At 42.8% G+C, this 19,404-nt stretch overlaps 1 protein-coding gene across 1 annotated transcript in view; it reads left to right on the forward strand.

The window, feature by feature from the left end:
• cpped1 (calcineurin-like phosphoesterase domain containing 1) overlaps positions 1 to 15,478 on the forward strand; it is a 34,670-nt gene extending 19,192 nt beyond the window's left edge. The window contains exon 6 of the mRNA XM_041962760.1: positions 12,254 to 15,478. Within this exon, the coding sequence (XP_041818694.1) occupies positions 12,254 to 12,480 (227 nt within the window). The 3' untranslated portion in view covers positions 12,481 to 15,478. The remainder of the gene's footprint in view (positions 1 to 12,253) is intronic.
• The last annotated feature ends 3,926 nt before the right edge of the window (positions 15,479 to 19,404 follow it).

The following is a 19,404-nucleotide window of genomic DNA, read 5'->3' on the forward strand; positions in this document are numbered from 1 at the left end:
GCTGATCCCTGATCCATTTTGTCTTTGTTCGCACCCTCATCAGGACTAAGTTTTTGAATTTTTCCAGTACTTAAGCAAAATGCTGCAGAAACGAATGACTTTCACAGTATCCTCAGCTGTTTGCCACTGTGTGTGGCATTGATTAGCATATATTAGCATGCTAAAACTTTTAACTAAGGTGTTAAACATTGTCTACATTACACCTGCACCATCACATTTGTATACTAGCATTGCCATTGTTAGCATGCCAAAGCATGACAAAAGCAGCACTCGTATAAATACAGCCTCACAGCCTCTACTTGTTGTTTTATGTTTTACGGATTTGACTGAGGAGCTTACAAATGATCTGGAAGTGTTGAGATGTAAAGATTATGAATGTTCTACATTTTCACAAAATTGACTCAGACTGCACTTAGATTTTAATGTTGACTGTCGACACTAATGCATAATCAGATGCATCATGAATAATAACAAAAGGGTTTGTTTTTCTTTATATGATGTACTCATATCACATAAAAAGCAGATACAGTATTACTAGTACCAGAAGTTTTGTATATAGAACTTTTTCTTCATATGTTGGCTGCAAAACTGTACTGTAGAACTGTAGAAACGTACATGAAGTAAGGGTTTCCTGCAGGGCTAGCTAGCGCCTGCTAAAAATATCACAATGGAAAGACTGCAGGCTTTTTAGAGGAGAAAACAAGAAAAACAAGCAAGGAATTGCAGAAAACAGTTATTTACTGAATATTGAAGATAAAAAGAGCACCAGGGAAAGTGTGTTGTTTGTCTTCCTGTCTGTGCGGGCTGTGTTCCCTGTCATCCGTGGTAAATTATGTCTCTTCTGGACATTGGCTAGATTGGCTATGGTAATTTTTTCCCCCTCTTTGAGTTGCGTTATTCATGCATCATCTCCCCCCCCATGTTGGTCCATCCTCACCGCTTCACCCTGTGATCCGAAGCCTCCAGATGTGCTCTTGTACTGTGGTGATCATCACTGTCATTACAGTAAAGGGCAGCATCATTAACCTCACACACACACACACACACACACACACACACACACACACACGTCCATGCACGAACAGTTGAGCATTGGCACAGATGAAGCATTAATGTAATTTTTCCAGTGAGATTTTCATTAAAGTAAGCAGTTGACAAGGATAAGTCTCTATCTATGTTTGTGCAGCCTGTTCACATATAATTTTGCCTGAAAGATAAATGTGCCGTGGCTACGCTTGCAGTTGAAGGATTACATGTTTTATAGTGTAAAAAGAATTTTGCTTCATGATCCCTTAATGGAACACGGGGAAGCTCTTAATGATACTCTGAGAGTGTTTCTTTATACCAATAGCACATGGATGTTATTCAGAAAAGCTCAGACTTCTTAGTTGGCTGCCTCAGAGTTCTTACTGGCGCTTATTATAGCTATAAGAGAAACAGCAGTCTGGCAGGAACAAAGAGGTACAATTGGATGGCTTTCCTCTTTCTTTGTCTGGTAATTCAAATTTACAGAAAGCAGCCTTGAAATAAAACCACTGGTTGTTACACAAATGCGTCTTTGGAATCAAATCAGTCCTCTTTAGTAAGTAAATGCTGACCTGTAAAACATCAGTATAATCCATGTGTGGCTGCTATAGAGATCCCCATTGAGGCGAAAGTCCTGATCACTTCACACCAGGCTGCAAGGCAGTGGCCTTGATCAATGTGTGCCTGCTTCAGTCTTGTGTGGATGGCCCTGTACCTGATGAAATAAAATAGTGTTGTCCTGCCTTGTTTGGAGAAATGAAGCTATGTGGTCAGAGGGAAAGTAAATAAATTCAGGGAAATGTGGAACACTGTGTTCCTGGAGAGTGATCAGACTGAAATGAATGAGTGAGGATGTTAAATAAAACAGCAGCACCTATGAAAAGGTACTGTCCTATACCTCTTATTAAGGTATATGAATTTTATGGAGATTGTTATTATTTCCCTCTTTTTCTTTTTCCCTGAACGTACAATGTTGAGGGTGGGTGGAGGGGGGTTTATTAATGGCAAAAACCAACAAATCTAACATTAAAAAGTGAGTACACACTGTTATGTGTAAGCGGGTCCCCCAACCGCTCCAAAGGCGTCTTTTTGTGGTGTCAGTTGGCTTACAGCAGCAGAGGATTTGGCTCAGCATTGTGAGGCTGTTACTGCTGCTGCTGGGTTTCTGCAGCCCCCCACCACTCCAGGGACATATGACGGAAATAGAGAATGTAGTCCCCTGCAGACAAAGAAATACATTTAATTGATTTTTCCTCACTGAGGTATTTTTCATTCCTCTTCCTCCTTCTCATAGCATATGTGAGTTTGAGTCATTGTGCGTGCATGACATTATTTTGTACGTGTTTTTGTGTGTGCTAAGTGCGTTTTGCATATAAATCACGATGCAATGGAGCACCTTTCTGTGCATGATATATTCTACAGTAGGTATCTATATGTTATCTCAGCAGAGCAGCCACACATGGGAAAGGTGCGACACCAATTAGTCTTCCTGTGGCTCATCGGAGCGAGCAGTTCCACCCTGGGAACTGTTGACTGCAATCCAGCTCATATTAATGATGCACTGTCTCTCTGTGATGACCCCCTCTCGGCAAGTAAGGTATCGTGTGATCCCTTTTTTAATTGCACAAGCAATAACTATGGGGTCTGATTTGACAGTGATTTGGTTGATATTAAATCTTGCCTTCAATTGTGCATTTGTGTTTAAAATCTTTTGAGCTTAAACCAAGCACCTGATTAGAAAAGGACACCTTTCAAACGCGCAAGTAAATCTGATTTATTGGTTGATTTGCAAACTGTTCCGACAACCAGTAAACAAAGCAACAAGACAACTTGTTTTTACTTCTTTTGTGGTGTTTACTACTTGGCAGAAGACTTTTCAGACAGCGCAGCACACTCGGTTTATTGGTAGCAATCATGCAAAGCCCTAAAAACCCTGGAGGAACTTCTTTTTACTCTTATTATGGTTACTCCTGCGCTGCCTTGTCACTGTCATAACCGTAATCATAGTAAATATGCTCTCTCTGGCTTTATAGCCCCTACCTATGCCAGTCTTTCAGTGTGCGCTCAGTCAGCATTTAATTACTACAAGCAGAGGAGAAAAGACATGCAAAAATTGTAGGCTGCGTGTTCGTTGAGGATGTTGAGAGAACAGGTTTTGCGCGCATCCAGAATCTGTTCAGAGAAGATTGAATTCCCATTGCCGGGAACCGACGTCTCCTTTCTGAGCGGCGAGTGGAGTAGCAGAAATCCCAGCAGTGCTCTCAGCCGCTCCGCTCCTCATAGATGGTTGTACTGTAATTAGATTTCATTGCCCTCCTTCTCCTCCTCCTCCTCCAAGGTTTATATCCTACATCCAGCATACCTTCAGCACACGTACAAACAAGGACGAATGAACATGCAGACACACACCTCCCTGCTGCCTCCGAATCCGGTTTATGTAGGGGGGAAAAACAACAACAAGAGTGCAGCTGAGAAATTCATTGGAACTCCCAGCATTGCTAGCAGCTGTAGAGTTGTACATACAGTAGCTAACTAGAGGCGAAGATAAGCCGTGTGCTGCTCCGCGTAGTCTGCCTGTATTTCCTTCCCCGTCTCTTTCTCTCGCCGCCGGTTGTCTTTATCAGCAAGGGTCCTTCTCTGTTCAAAAGCAAAGACACATTTATCACCCACTGGGGATTTGATAAGAGGCCACGGTTAAGCCTTTAACCCCATTGTTTTAATGATGAGGCAGAATAATTATTTTGCTCTTTCTGTATCTCGCTCTCTTATTATGTCCTTTTCTTTGTCACACTCTCCCTTTTTCTACCGCGAGCAAAGGTGGCAAACCAATGAAAAATCCTTTGGTTTTCATTCCTTTAAGGATAATTGTAACTGATAATAACTACCACTAAACACTAGTGATAATAATAATAATTCTGTAATACTGTATATTGTGATAATATGAAACTGAGACAGCCACTTGCAGCTATTTCATTGGCCGGTGTAGTGCCTTGCTGGATGACATTGCATCGCCAGGTTTAGACAATCCATTATTATATTATTTTTAATTGTTATTCCTGATGAAAGCAGCAATTTAATGTTGTAGCTTTTCAAAAGGGAGCTACTTTCAGCCACTGTATAATATACGTGTTGAATCTTTTAATGAATAACACTACTCAGGATTTTTAAAAAACCACAGTAGCTGCAGATGTCAAATAGATGTAGTGAAGTAAAAAAAATCAATATGTCCCTCTGACATGGAGTGGAGTCCAAGGAAGAAGTATAACAAAATGGAAACACTCAAAGAACAAGTAGCTCATATTTGTACTTAAGTACACTGCTTGAGTAAATGTACTTTGTTACATTACTTCAGTAGCTAATTGTTTTGATATTGGTGTATTAAAATGTATTTAAACGTACTCATTAAGTTTCAGTTCTACTTCTGAGCTGACGCAAGTTCTCCGACTCCTTCAAAAGTCTCCACCATCGTTGGCAGCTACGTCCCACCTCCCCTCACCGCACACTTTCTCCCCTGCTGCGGTTTAAGCAGCACCTCGAGGTGTTTCACTCTCATATCTACACTGATTATGTTTTGGCCTGTGAGCGCTGCCAAAACCTGATTTACTTACTCTCAGCACTGTGCCTGAACGCCTCCTGTGCAGACACTGATGGAGGACTGAAGTCGCAGAAGATGAAAAGAATCTTAACTTCAGGCTTTTTGAGGGTGCTCCCCAGGTTCGGGCCCTGGATTTCCACTATTCCCCCAGAGTAGTACGCCCCTTAACATCTGTGACATCTTAAGTTTCGAGGCCTGTCGTACTTGGAGAACCATAAGGATCATAGCTTGGATTCAGGATGATTAGGTACCACGTTGGGTACCAAATGGCCAAAAGGCATACATGCTCTCTGAGGGATTGATGACATGCTGACTACTTTCATTTCAAAGCTCCCTTTGTGATTGTGTGTGTGTATGTTGTGTGTAACTGGAGGACACAGGATGGGGATGCTGCGTGGTGACTGATGGCTGGGAGTGATTTATGGGGAGCCGGGCCTGCAAGACGCCTCACCACGCTACATCATTTTGTATCCCTCTGTCATGCAAATTATCAGCAGCCACCATTTCATGATGAATTATTTCCCAGACCTGACCACGTTGCATGTTCCCTCCCACACAGCCCATTCTCACAGATGTGCAGATGACAGCTTTGTTCAAAAGCACATTAAAAATTTGTGCCAAAGAGAGAGATGGAAAAAAAAAAATGAGGAAAGGTCTGAAGGAAAATAGCTTCTCCTTGAGGTAGTCACTGATGGAGGAGGGGGGGGCAAGGTAGGAACTTAGCTCGCAATTAGCAAATCCAATCAGTGACCAAGAGATGAAAGGGAGATGAATGAGAGTGAGAAGGGAAAGAAGGGGAGGGCGGATTGAAGGAAGGAGCACAAACATCAAACACGATCAAATGTGAACGGAAGATTCTTTATTTCCTTTATTCCTTTATTTTGCAATTTTATCAGCAGCCACTATTAGCATTTAAATAGTGAAGGTGTTTCAGAATATTCAAACACGTCTGCCAATTAAGGCGAACACGGCTCAAATGATGACAGCATATAAAAATCAGAATATAAACAAACTGCGGTCGTATATCAGAAAGGAGTCCCCTCTCCTTTCTGTGCGTTTTTCTGCAACCCTGACCAGAATTCAATTTGATTCTGGGTAATTTTCCGCCGTTAGCATTCGATATGTTTTCATCACTCTGACTGCTTACTCTGGGTATTTTCTGAGCGCTCTAACTCCCTCCCTCCCTCCCTCCCCACCTCTGTCTGTCAAAGCAAAGGCCAGTCCCCAGATGGGAGTCTTTATCACACAGAAAAGCACAAAAGAACCAGCGCCGTTTCAAGGCTGACAGGTAAATGGGATCTCCACAGAGACTGAGACAAGACGTGGAATTATCAGCACGTAAAGTGCATGTTTTCGCGACGGCATCCACTCAGCGAGAAAAGGGAAAAGGAAGAACGCGGCAAAGCATGACGAAGAGACAAAAATGTGTTGAAATTGGACTCGACAATCATCCACTGCATGCGATACTCTCTGAACGCGTGCTGTCCTTCCTGTCTGAGTGTAGCTCAGACACTTAACACTTAGCACAGTTATCTGGTCAATTCTTTTTATGGCTGAATGGGTTTAGTGTGGTCCTGTCAGTGGAAGGACAATGATTTGAATCCTTTATATAGCTCAACGACTAGAACCATGGCGCTAACATTGCCACAGTTGCGAGGTTAATTCCCACCAGGCCACCCATGCAGAGGCACTTTGGACAACAATGTATAGAAAGTTAGATGTGCTACTTTGATTGCAGTGAAGCAAAGTGAAAGGAGTCGTGTATTGTATTTTTTCACTGTCAAATCAAGCTCATTTTCCCAGAAGGGTGCCAGCTGTCATTATCCTGGAGGCAGCGACAGCCTGCAGCAGTGCATGCAAGTCCACAAGCTCGAAAGTTTTCTCTCCAACAGAGAACTAGCTTTTCCCACTTGTGACTTGCCTTTTCCTGTTGAAAGATGGGCACATCGTCAAATCGGCCGCGGTAGTGTGTCATGAGAAAGAGTACCTGCAGAACGCCGGCCCTTTAATGACGTAGTGGTTAGACAAGAATGAGCAAAAGGTTTGCAGTTGAAATCCAAGAACTGGATAAGAAAAGTGAATTAGTTACTCAGTTGATGAAACAAGGCAAAGCCTGCACGCTTAATCAGAGCCACAATAGTTTAATAAAGCCAACTTTGTTGAGTACACCATCCGTCTAAAACTACGATTCCTGTGATTTGATTGACACAAACCATTTTAAGATACGATCACAACAGCAGGTACAATCAACAACTGAATGTAAAATTGAGGCAACTCACTGATGGAGTCTCATAGTAATCCAATGATCAATCACACCAAGACAAAATGCTCCGGTTACACTGGCATAGGTCCTGATGATCCAGTTCAGTGAAATATTTAGTCCAAAACACAAATTATCTGACAGATGTGCTCATTTCCTGTTTTCTCCATTAAAACTCTGGTGAGCATGTAGCACGTATGCGATATGTTAGCATCAAAATGGCTACTGCACCTTTCAGTTGGCCCCTCACTTGACTGAATAGGATCTTCCACGTCACGTTCACAGCCTAAAGTAGAAAGAAAACAGTCGAAAAGAAGTCTGTGCCCCTCTTCTTTTGTGTAAAGGTCGATCCAGTTGCAACCAATTGTGCAGATGAGTGGTGCTTCAAACAGCAGGTGAAATTCAGTGAGCGAGGATATGCTGCTTCAGTGGGAAACTTTACGGTCAAAACAAGAAATTCAGAGCAAAGAGGGATATTACCCAGTGCTGGGAATTAGAAATGATAGATGGCCGAAAGATAAATATAGATTACCTGAATATAAATATATTCTCTTGATGAATATAGTAAATAGCTTTGTTTAGGAAAATGCCAAATTGTATCCTTAGAAAATAATTTCTAAAATAGTTTTCATTCATTTTCTGTGTTATTTTTATCCTTTTGTATTGAGATTGGACGAGGGTACGACTTCAAGCTGTGGTCCTATTATGTTTTCCACCTAATAAGGCCCAGATAGAGTCATCTGCAGGCAAAAAAGATATCCAGGCCGAAATAAAAACCTTCTGTGTCAGCGTGCTCAAACTTCTATGACTCAATGCCAGCCGCACTTACAATGTTTCTGACTGTGGGGATAAAACTTTAGAGTGTTGCATCTCAAAAGAGACCAAAACCTTGCATGAACTCCAAATGGTTCAAGAACTGCTTTCAATTCACGCTGGGCACGCACTGAATATGCATTTTAGGCTCATTGTACAGGAATGGTTGGGTTAAAAATGAAGGTTTCCAAGATACATCATGCAGACAACTTGAGCGAAGTCTCGCTTTTGACATCAAGAAGTAGGTTTCAAACATTTGAAAAAGTTCCAAATGCTATTTAAGCCGAAGAATTCTAATAGCACTGGTGATCCTCTGGCTTTTCATCAAGCGCCATCATCAGGGCAAACAGTCAGCATGTTAACGCTGTCATTGTGAGCTTGGTGAGATTAGCATTTAGCTCAAAGTACTGCTGTACGTATGTACTTCCTCGCAGAGCTGCAAGCATGGCTGTAGACTCTTGAGGTTTGTCTCTGCTGCTGTTACAAATGCAAGTCACACACGCCTTCTTCACGTTTTTCTCTGGTTACTCACGTCCTACGTGCCACTCCTTTCACTCGATGGTCAGCGTCTTACCAGACATAAGTAAGTGTCTGACCTGCGTTCAACCCAAGTCAGGAAGAGGGTTGCCTGTGCGGGTTAACCCTCATCACTGCGTTGGTCTAGAAGGGGTCACAGCCAATCAGTGGTTGTATCCCCACAACAAATCTTCGAAACAGTGTAAGGACATTGTGAGGTTTAAAATATTTTGTGTATTATACTTTGAAAGAGTAAGAGGAAAAGTAAAATTCATTCTCTGGCCAACACTTTCAGAGGTCAGCCTCATCTTCTGACTGCATCGCAAACGGGACAGCTTTCTCTGTTCTTCTTTATTCTGCTTTATTTTTCCTTCAGTTGTTTATCTTTTATTCATACAGACAATCTTTTTGAGATTGAAAATGCTTTTCTTTCTCATTTTTTCACCCAGAGGTTTTTTCAGCAGAGAGCGGCCCAGGTGCAGTGGTTGACTTCTAAAGCCTCCGTAATGACGCCTCTCTGAGAGGGCCGTGCTCAAATGAATTCAGGTCAGGGCGTTATCTCTGGGCAGTTCCTACTCTGTATCTGTGAAATCGGCTCCATAAGAGCCAGCGGAACAAGCAGGAGGAAGCCGGTTCATTTCCATAGCATGCAAATTGTCCTTACTTCAATCCTCAGCTGCACTGAAGACCTTGAAAGAAAGCCTGTATTATGTCGCGACGACGACCCCATTCTGCCTGATAGACATTAGACAGGTTAGCCAGCTGTGACTCTCCCAGGACCCCCGTGCCTTGGAGGAGAAAACCGGGAGGTGAATCTCTGGTATTTGAATAGTAGTATTAAATAATAATTCTGCTTAGCTCAGAGATGTTCAGAGTCATTTTGAAACAGCAGTAAAGTGCAGATCTGAGTGCGTGCAGACAGGTAGATATCACCTGTTACACTTTATGTCTACTTATTGCTGTAGTAAATGCTGGTAACGTACACTTCATGTTCAAGAGGACTTATATGGATTGTTTTTATTGTGTAGGGGCATGATTTATTTTACTATTTTATTTAAGTAGGATTTCAACACTTTTAGAAATGCTCTTATGCTCTTTTGGATTAGAATTAGATGAGGAAATTGATACCACTTACATGTCTGTCTGCTAAATGTAGAGCTACAGCTAGCTTTGCATAAAGACTGGAAACGGGGGAAAGGCTTGCCTCTGCAAGGGAAGTCCACCTACTAGCACCTCTAAAGGTCACATATTAACACGTTATATCTTTTTTATCACAGTGCTGGCCGCAGCTTCATGTTTAGCGAACAGATATGAGAGTTGCATCAGTCTTTTCATCTAACTCTCAGCGAGAAGTTAAACGTGTACTTCCCCGAATGTTGAACTATTCCTTTAATGCTGTGACTAACAGTGCCTCCTACTGCAGCGGATCTAAGATTACTGCACAGTGGGGCCCTCCGTGCAACAAATGTACAGCGCAACTCGTTACGCTGGATGCATCACAAATGTCACATACATATGGGGGAAGCTCACTGCTGCTGCTGCGTGGGGTGTCATGCAGTGTGTGTGGGATGTGGTTCATCAGAGACGCACTGACACATGTATACATATGCACACTTGCACACTCCCACACACTTATAGTTGTCGGCATGATTAATCATGGCATCTTTGGGAGTTTTAGAGGAGGTTCAGAAAACCTATTTCAGCTTCAAAGACACTTTTTCCTCCTGCCGTTTATTCGTCATTATTATTACAGGATTCATTTCTGTCTATCACCTCTTTACTATGTCATAGCGTCTTCCTCCCACCACCTCATCTCGCAGAGGTGGCGAAGAAGTCACAGTCCCCATGTGGATGGTGTAACAAATCCAACATTTCCGCAGTCAGCGTCGCTAACTGAGTCATCAGGTGATCACATCAAACATTTTCCCTGCTTGACACTTCTGTTGCTTCTTCGCTTTGTTTTCTCTCGCAGGGTCTGAATAATTGTAGACGTGCTGTGTGATTCCTCGCAGGACAGATAAAAACACTTATTTGTCTGTCAGCATAGAGGGAGTACACCACAGAACGCGCACACACACATGCCTATACATACACAGTCGCGCAGAGCAATGAGTACATGCTTTGGCCAGGAGGCGTGGAGGGCATTTGTGGCCTTTTGGCCTTCATCTAAAAACAACGCCAAGGACGCACATGTACGCAGACACGATGAACGCACCTCTGCGACTAGACAGTGCTGACCCCTGGCCGTTTTGTCAGTAGTGGCAAGGTTATATGAAAGGCTATTATTCCTGGCCACGCACTCATACACACAAACAGATTCATTAAATGTGTGGCCCATAATGATATAGCTGCAGGCCCACCCATGAGTCACAGGAGGGTGGGCTTCACACAGTGTTGCCCCAGGTTTTGATCGTAAATGAATTTAGCCCGGGCATACTCACATACAGGCCCAAATCATCAGTTTCCATCTATGGCAGATTAATTATTAAATCGTCCAGCATGTGCAACCGCTGTCCTCACAGAGCTCTGAATATTAATACAAATTTAGGTCACATTTGTATGCTGGTGCTGTTCGATTATGTAGAGTGGTGGGCTTGATGATTCAGGGCAATTTCACGGTGCTGACATCGAAGTAGTATCAGCGGTAGATGCAGAAGCGTTCTTTCATACGGACCCTCCTTGTCTTTGTTGTGCAGATTTCTGGGACAGACCAATGTCTTTCTCATGCGCAGGCTGCAATTTATCCTCTTTTGTTGCCAGTTTTCATCATTTTTTTTTTTGGCTGGGTCTCTCTGGAGATGAGGCAGCAAGCAGCTAGACTTTCCTCCATGGAAACACAACGCCGTTAGAAAATAGAGCAACTCGTTTTCTCAGCCAAAAGCCTGCAGTAAACCCGTTTTAAAATCAGATCCCCTCACCTACGCACGCATGCACGTTTGAACACGCATGTGTCCCGAAAGACCCCTGCCACCTTCACCATACCACAGCACAACGCCAATTCAGCTCTTTTTCTTTACCCTTTGTTCAAGTGAAACCTGGCACCAAAGTGACACCAACTCGACAGAAAATCCAATTGGTTCTCCCAAAACTAAACAAACGCGACGCTGGCACACGGCAAAGCGACTCATTTTGCAGCCCTCATGCAAAGCTAGGCTTGCTTTGGCATGCCGTTTTAAGCGTGCAGTCATTTCAGCTGCGGTGACACAGTATCACCGCCGCAGGGCCGAGCCTCACCCTCACCGTTCTATTAATGATGTCGTTTGTAATTGAAAATAAATTGAAAGTTGTGGCTCCCCTAATGAAAGTTCCCTGGGTTAACAAAATATGCCACAAGTGGAAGGCTTCAGAGTGCCGTCGTCTTCTTCTTTATTTCTTTCTTTCTCACTTTCTTCCCTTATTCCATCCTCATGTGTCTCTTCTGCAGGTTTCCCTTTTCTTCTCTGACCTTCCCTCACATTTCTTTCTTTCTCTCCCTACCTTTCTTTTCTACCCATAAAGCATTGTGTTCAGAAAGTTCCAGCTGATGGTATTGGATAGAGAATTATTCAATATTACACTGCAACAGTACATTCATGATTTTATGCTAATGTTCAGCGAGCTACTGTCTAACTAAAGATATATTAGTCGAACAAAAACCATGACATTGAGCAACAGGTTGTTGTCGAGGTGCTGTCACTCAGTTATTTGAAGCATGAAAACTCCAGATGGAGCAGACATGGACTCAAAGGTGTTGATCACCAACCCTCTCAAGTCCTTGTAGCTCTGTTTTGGTCATTTTGTGCCATGAGGTGTTAATAATTCTACATAATGCACCTTTACATGGGATACATGAGGGATAGAGGGGTCAGACGTGGTGTGAATTACCTGGTACTCTAAAGAGCGTGATGCCTATTCATAGTAGTATCCCAGTTTAGATCAGTGACGTAAGCAGAGACGAAATCAGGCCACTAAACAAACAAGCTGAAGCCTTCGTGTTTCACCGGTTAATGCTTGGATTTGTGGAGTTTCTGTATTGCCCTCTCACGCACCTCTCATCACCACAGGGGTAAAAGCAGTCTTCTCCGGCCATTATCACCGAAACGCCGGCGGTCGTCACGACGGCCTGGACATGGTCGTGAGCTCGGCCATCGGCTGCCAGCTCGGCGAGGACGCCCACGGCCTCCGGGTGGTGGTGGTGACCGCCGACGATGTCGTCCATCGCTACCACAGCCTGGAGCAGCTGAGAGCTGGAGGCATGGACGAGGATTTCAAGAAGCTCCTGCAGGCCTGAGGGCCGAACGAGGGAAAATCAGGGAAAACTCATCAGCAAGTTTGTTTGTTTAATTATGCAGTTTTGAGCCTCTGTTCTTAGACCCAGTAAGGTTTTTGGAGACTGGTGCGTTGGTCAACTCATGTGGCCCAATTTTCAAAAAATTTTCGCTCATTAGAGTGGAAAAAATCATTTAAAGATTTATATTGAGACATGTACTGTATGTTTGGCCAGAAATAAGAGGAAAAACAGTTAATTTAAAGCAACAAAGATGCAACAACATGCCAACCACACATTATAAAATGGACAGAATGTTATGAAGTTAAGTGAAGTTTATTTTCCTCTCACTACTCAATATTTTCCTGGAAGCATCTATTGGCAGAGTGGATGTTATTGTCTCTGCCCCCGCTGCCCTAAGAGGGGCGCACAAAGATCGCTGAATGTAGAAGCACAAGCTCACCTGACCGTCCTCCTGTATCAGAAGGAGGCTGACACCCACCCCGCCTGCGCAGTGTAAATGTAAGAGTTGAAGACAGTGTGCTTTCAGTGTATCCAAACTTTAACGTTGAAGGAGGAGTCCACCTCGTTCAGAACAGCACCTGGAGGTGGTCTCCTGTGTTTCAGGGCGCATTCTGCCGTTCGGTGGTGCGGCTTTCTTCCTGTTTCTGCAGGTAACTTTGGGAGCGAAGAGAAATTCACCATAAAAGAGGAACAGAAAGGAGTTCTTGAGAGCTACAGGGGTTGTTTGCTAAATGTATTTGCTCTTTAGCTCTTTAAAGGCTGTTGAAGAGCATCATGGGAGATGTAGGAGAATCAGGTGTATAGAAATAGATCAGACAGACAGGCACCACTGAACTCCACTGAATGCTGCAGCTTGATGTTTTGTTATGTAACAGAGTGTTAAAGGGTGGATTTTTCCTTTAATGATGCTAAACTATCCAGCTGTTCATGTAGCTATTTCTACTCTTTGCTGTTGCTGCAGTCTAATGCCTTGTTGGCCATCCTATGCAAGCTATTCACATCCCCATAGTGTGTTTTTTTATGTTTAACATGGTACGTCGTTTAACCGGCCTGGAAGATGACTGCTGACCTCTGATCAGACTTAAAGCTGTGTGTTTGTAGCCCCTTGCTCTGCCCTCACAGGCAGAAGATGACGGTTCTGAGAAGTAAACTGTGGTACACAGTCTTTGAATATGTGTTGATTTGAGAGATTATTCTTAATCCATATTAATCACAGCAAAAATGACAATCTTGTTTTAACTAAAATGGATTTTAAAGTTATAATCCTTTATTTCTGGTTGATAAAGAAGTAAAACTGACCCACTGTGACCGAATGATTGTGTCGTAGAAGCATCGCTGATGAAGAATAACCTCCATGACAAATACACTGCCTTTCCTGTGACTGCCTCCCAATAAATGCCAGTTGTACACTTTGTCGTAGTAGTAGGAAATGACATGCGTGAGTCTGTATGAATATATCTGTGCGTGTGGAGGGAATCTGAAGCCAGCACAGCAGTGGCGGACCCTGCCACCAACAAGGAAACTAATATATAAAGAGGTGATTGCAGACTGTTAATACATTAAATGGCTGCTGCAGAAAAGATGGGACAAAAATGTGTTTTGATGTCATGAAATTTCAAAGATTATAACTTTAATGTGTTTTTACTTTGTTGAGCTGTATTGCAGATTGTGGCCAAATCCATTACTCTTGCATTACTCCAATACAGATAAATGACTGAGGTGCACTCGTTTCAACATCCATTTGATTTATGAAAGTGTAGATCAAACTGTTTTTCCTCACTGTGATTTTTTTGTGTGACATAAATATTTCCTCATTGGATCGGAGTTTGGATCAGAAAGTATGATGCAGCGCTTCACATTTAAATCACAGCTAATGGGTTCAGTCTGTTTGGGATCCTTGCTGTGAACTCTGCTCAGTGCCGTTAAATGACAAGCTAAAGGACTGGTGTCAGGCTGATAAAACGTAGCGATGCTGATGTGATCTGTTGGTGATTAATGGGAGGAGCACAGGATTTCCTGACTGTTAGTCTTAGCCGAACAGCCGCACTACACTTACACACACACTAATATTCCACTATTATTCAGAATCTGACAATATTCCAAATTTTATACGGGTCTTTTAAACAGCATGTTGCTTTTTCCAAATTCAGCCATATTCTGGTGAAGATGTGCGAGCGTTAGTGGGATATTAATTTTCATTAGAGAACGGGGACAGTTCAGTAGGAATATTGTCTTTTTCAGAATAAGGGCAAGAGCTGGAATATTTTGTGCCCGTAAACGTAGTCAGTGTCACAGCCTCCAGGCTGCAGGCTTATTCTGGAGCTCCAACCCTGAAATCATCTTTAAAACGGACATTACTGCATTAAAATGACTTTCTCTGTGAGCCCTAAATGACTCTACTCGATTACACTTCACACACACACAGACTCTCACACTCGCCCTGTCCGAATGGGAATTTAAGAGAGTTGTCATGGCAACCCTTTAGCAACACATCGGTGTGTCTCGGAGAGAGTGTGTGAGTGTTGTAGAGAAAGTGTAGGTACTGTGTGTGTGTGTGTGTGTGTCCGTCCGTGGTCTGGTGAGTACTGTAGGTGATTTTCCATCAGCAGGGCGATCGCTGACCTCATTTCACACTGACGGATTTTGTCTCTCTTCCAAAAAGTCAGCATATGATGGAGGGGGCAGGGGGCGTCTGAGAGGAATGGATAATGAGTGTGATGTGTGAAAGACGACTCAGTCCATCTCCTTCATTTCCTGTTTGAGGAGGAACCTTATGTCCTTATCTATTTTTATATCCTCATGGCAGCCGAGCTCAGCCACATTGTTCTTTATCTTTTTGTGTGTATGTGTGTGGATTCGTTTCAGAGCAGTGAGATTTGCTCTGTGAATGGGGAACATCACACACTTTGACCTGATCCTGTGTTGAATTCTAATGAATGACCATACCGAACACCACGACTGTGACATGATTGGTTGTATTTTTATAATAAATGTTGATTTTATCTAATGATTCCAGGGTCTCGCTGTCTTTATTGTGTTGTGTTTGGTGGTACTATAGACAACTTTTCCTGCACAGGACATAACTCGCATTTTAACTTCACTACTCGGTTACATTTAACTGCACTTATAATGTTTATCCACCAGTTGCCCGATCATGCTTTATTCTTAAAGGGACAGTTCACTCCAAAATCAAAAATACATTTTCACCTCTGTTTCGCCATCGATTGTTTTAGGTGTGAGTTGTGGAGATATCGGCTGTAGAGATGTCTGCCCTCTCTCGAATATAAAGACAAGAGGTGGCAGTTAGCTTGTGTTGCTCAAAGTGCCAAAAAAATACATCCAGAGATCATGACCCGGTTACTCAAGATAATCCACAGCTTCATGGAGGAACTATTTTCTTTCTGCTGAACTACACCCAGCCACCGTGTCACTGTGCAGAAGGAAGCATGTGATCTGTGTGTGTGTGTAAGTTGCACTTTGACCTTTTGCTGTAGCCTCACGTAAACATTTAAACGTAACTTAAACAAAATCAGTTAAACAGAAACTAAAATGCAAAAATCTAAAGGTACTCTAACTGTATTTTCACCTTATAGAGGACAAACCAAGTAGCAACGAGTCCAACAGACGTCTGGAAAATGTTTATATGTATTGTACGTTCACCTTCAGTACAATCCAGAGACATTGCCACATGTGTCCGACCATGTCTGAAAGTTTCCAGAGATGAGTAAGTAGCCAGGGTTTGAACTCCTCTCTGCTTCCTGCTTTCTTACAGTTCTGCTTATGTTACATTACATTCCAGTTTTGGAACCTGGCTGAAGCCGTATTCTTCTCCTCCGAGTCAAGGGTCTAAAGGCAGAGGGCGATGTATTATCCTAACCCTTGAGGTACATTTGTGATTTGCTATATTGGGCTATATAAATAAAGCTATTATAAAACCAGTGAAGGGAGCTGTGTTTTCAAACTAAGTTTAGCAATTCATCCACTGATTCTGTGTAGAAGGTTTGAAAACGCCCTTAAACCAGACTTAAGATCAGCTCTGGGTTGGCTTTTTGAAGCAGCCTGGCTTGACCGAGTTTGGCTCAGTCAAACCAGGCTTTCCACAACAGACGCTGCTTTTCTGAGCCCCCTTCAAGAAACTCCCCTCAGGAAGAATCACAGTCTCAGTTTGTGTCAGTATTCATTTGACACAGTTTGTGTGGAGCCTCTTCAGAGAGCAGAAACATGCCTCCTCGATTCTGTTTGCTGAATGGATGACTCTGACACGCATCCATCATTTCAAGTTTAGTCTCTTGAAACGCTTGTCCGTCAATGCAGACACGAATCCAGAGACGTATCATCGGCTCTGCGGAACGAACAGCAAAAACAGATGATGTGAAACACCCTGAACCACTGAGGCCGCTGATGGGATGTGGCATTTAAACGGAAAAAATATCAACACGTTCATCTTTGGCTAAATCCAAGTGACGCGCCGCATATTGTGTTCGTATTTTTCCACTCGCTCTCTGTTAAATTAGAGATCAGCTGACTCCAGCCCAGCCGGAGGGGAGTGAGCAGGTGGGGATTGCTTGCTCGAGGACTCTCCAGTCAAACAAATGGCTGTTATTGGACTCAACAGCAGAGATTGAATGTGGGACCGGCTGCTTACAGGACAGTAATTCATTCACAAACCCACCCACACACACACACACACAAAGGCCACACACACACACATTTAGAGCTATTCTCTGAAATTGAGGTTTAGTCCCTTACTTTGCTGCTGCAAAATTGTGATGATTTGTAAAAATCTCCATCTCTGTCATTTCTTTGAAAGAACATGAAGGCTCAGTTAAAGGCAAAGGGTTGATTCTGCAAAAAAAAAAGAATAAATAAAGAGATTTCTGGACAGACTTGAGGTCAGCGGCATGGCCTTTGCTCTCTACTCTGTTCCTGTAGGAGAATTATTCTACTGTGACAGATGAAAGCTAGTTCCTGTTTATTGATCCAAAGCGCTGTCGCAGTGCTCCCCGGGTGCTCGCTCATGTACAAATATATCCACACACACACACACACATACTAAGGCGGAAACACGCTACGCACACATAAAAGACGCACGATTCTTTCTGCAACACGTTCATCAGCTGCCAGAGTGTAAAATCCACAGCTGTGATGTTTTTCCTCCGCGTTTTTGTCACACAAGTGTGCACTTGAAGCGTATGTGTGGGAATCAGCTCTTAGGTCACCTGCTTTTGAATGTACATGAGAGGCCTATGTACAGGCTGGCAACATGAGGGGGTTGTTAACATTTCAGAGCCTGGTAAATCACCAGAGACGCAAAAAGGAGCTTATTTTATGTTCGCCTGAGTGTTTTGGACCCTAATGGGATCCAAGAAGTTATCATTACACGGTGGCAAGATCAATTTGGCCGTCTGATGTGTTCGACTCCGTGTTTTTCCGCCCAGTATCTAAGGCATGCTTTAAGCCACACTATAGGTGAAGCAACCGGTTTTAATAGCAAATTCCACAATGAAATACTCCACTTTTCATCCAAGGTTCATCAAAGCTTTCAAACTCAAAGTAATGACGGCCGAAGCAGTTAAATTACATGCTCCAAGAGTTAGGACTCCCATTCCTATTGCTGGAGAAGAGAAAGTAATTTCACAACACAAATCTCCTGCAGTACTGTATAATGCCCGAGGACTTCAATCCACTTTTGTTTGGCTGACTTAAATTCGTGCTGGAGTCAAGGCAAGCCAATGCACGGCAGGTTTATTTGTGTAGCGCCTTTCTACAACAAGGTAAATCAAAGTGCTTTACATAAGACATAGAGGCATTAAGAAGTGGAACACAAAGAAATATAAAAAGACTGTAAAAAGACACATTTAAACAGGTTCTAAAAGAGAGAAATAAAATAAAAGATCCAAATAAGCTAAAGTAGAATATAAAAGATAAATCAGGGAAGTGAAAATTACTGTGCCGCTACAGAGCAGTTCAACATATGAGTAAGTGGTCTCAAGTTTAATTAAGGCTAACAGAACAGAATCCTGATGAAAAGAACCAGGAGCTGGAGCAGATCTCATGTTTTCTGGAGCTTCTTCCATGTATGTGGCGCATATCAACTGAATGCTGCTTCTCCATGTTTAGTTTTGGCTGTGGGGAGAGAGAGCAGACCTGTCCCAGATAGTCTGAGAGGTCTAAATGGAACATGACGTAGCAGGAGATCAGAGATGAACTATGGCCCTAAAACAATCAGAGTTTTCTCCATTTTGTTCTCTTTGGCAGCACCTATGTCAATAAGTGGTAATTGCAGGTGTGTTTTTGGACCTCACTTCCACGTATTTAAATGAAAATCTTCAATCTTACTTTAACGTCAGCAACTGAAGCTGACCTGGTGATATCTTTATATAAATCTGTGTGTCATCTGCATACTTATGAAAGGATGTTTTGTTGTTTTCCATGATCTGAGCATGTGGATGTTGAACAGTAGAGGCACAAGAGTGGAGCCCTGGGGAATTCCAAGTGTCATTTTTCTAAGTTCAGGTGTGTAGCTACCACATTCAAATTAAATTTAAATCAGTTTACTACTGCGCCACAAAGTCTAGTTTCCCAGTGCCTAGCAACATGTTGTGGTTGATAATACTGACATTTTTCCACTGTCTGTGTTTAAGTGGGTGTCATTCAAGGCCTCAACAATAGCAGCATCAGTGCTGGTTGAAATCCTGCTGGAAACATCATACCAATTGTTTAGGTCAAAAGAGGTGTTCATTGGTTGAAAAGCAGCCTTTTTAACGATTTTACCTATAACTGGGGTTTGTTCCGGGCCTGTAATTGTTCATGAGTGAGTTGTCCAGATTAGATCGTTTAAGGAGTGTCTTAATAACTGCGGTTTTCAGGGAGTTTCCTGTAGGAAATATCCTGATTAGAAAAGTGTTGACTTTCCTGAAGATC

This window comes from Chelmon rostratus, chromosome 21, assembly GCF_017976325.1.
Source record: "Chelmon rostratus isolate fCheRos1 chromosome 21, fCheRos1.pri, whole genome shotgun sequence".
NCBI classification, from domain to species: domain Eukaryota; kingdom Metazoa; phylum Chordata; class Actinopteri; order Chaetodontiformes; family Chaetodontidae; genus Chelmon; species Chelmon rostratus.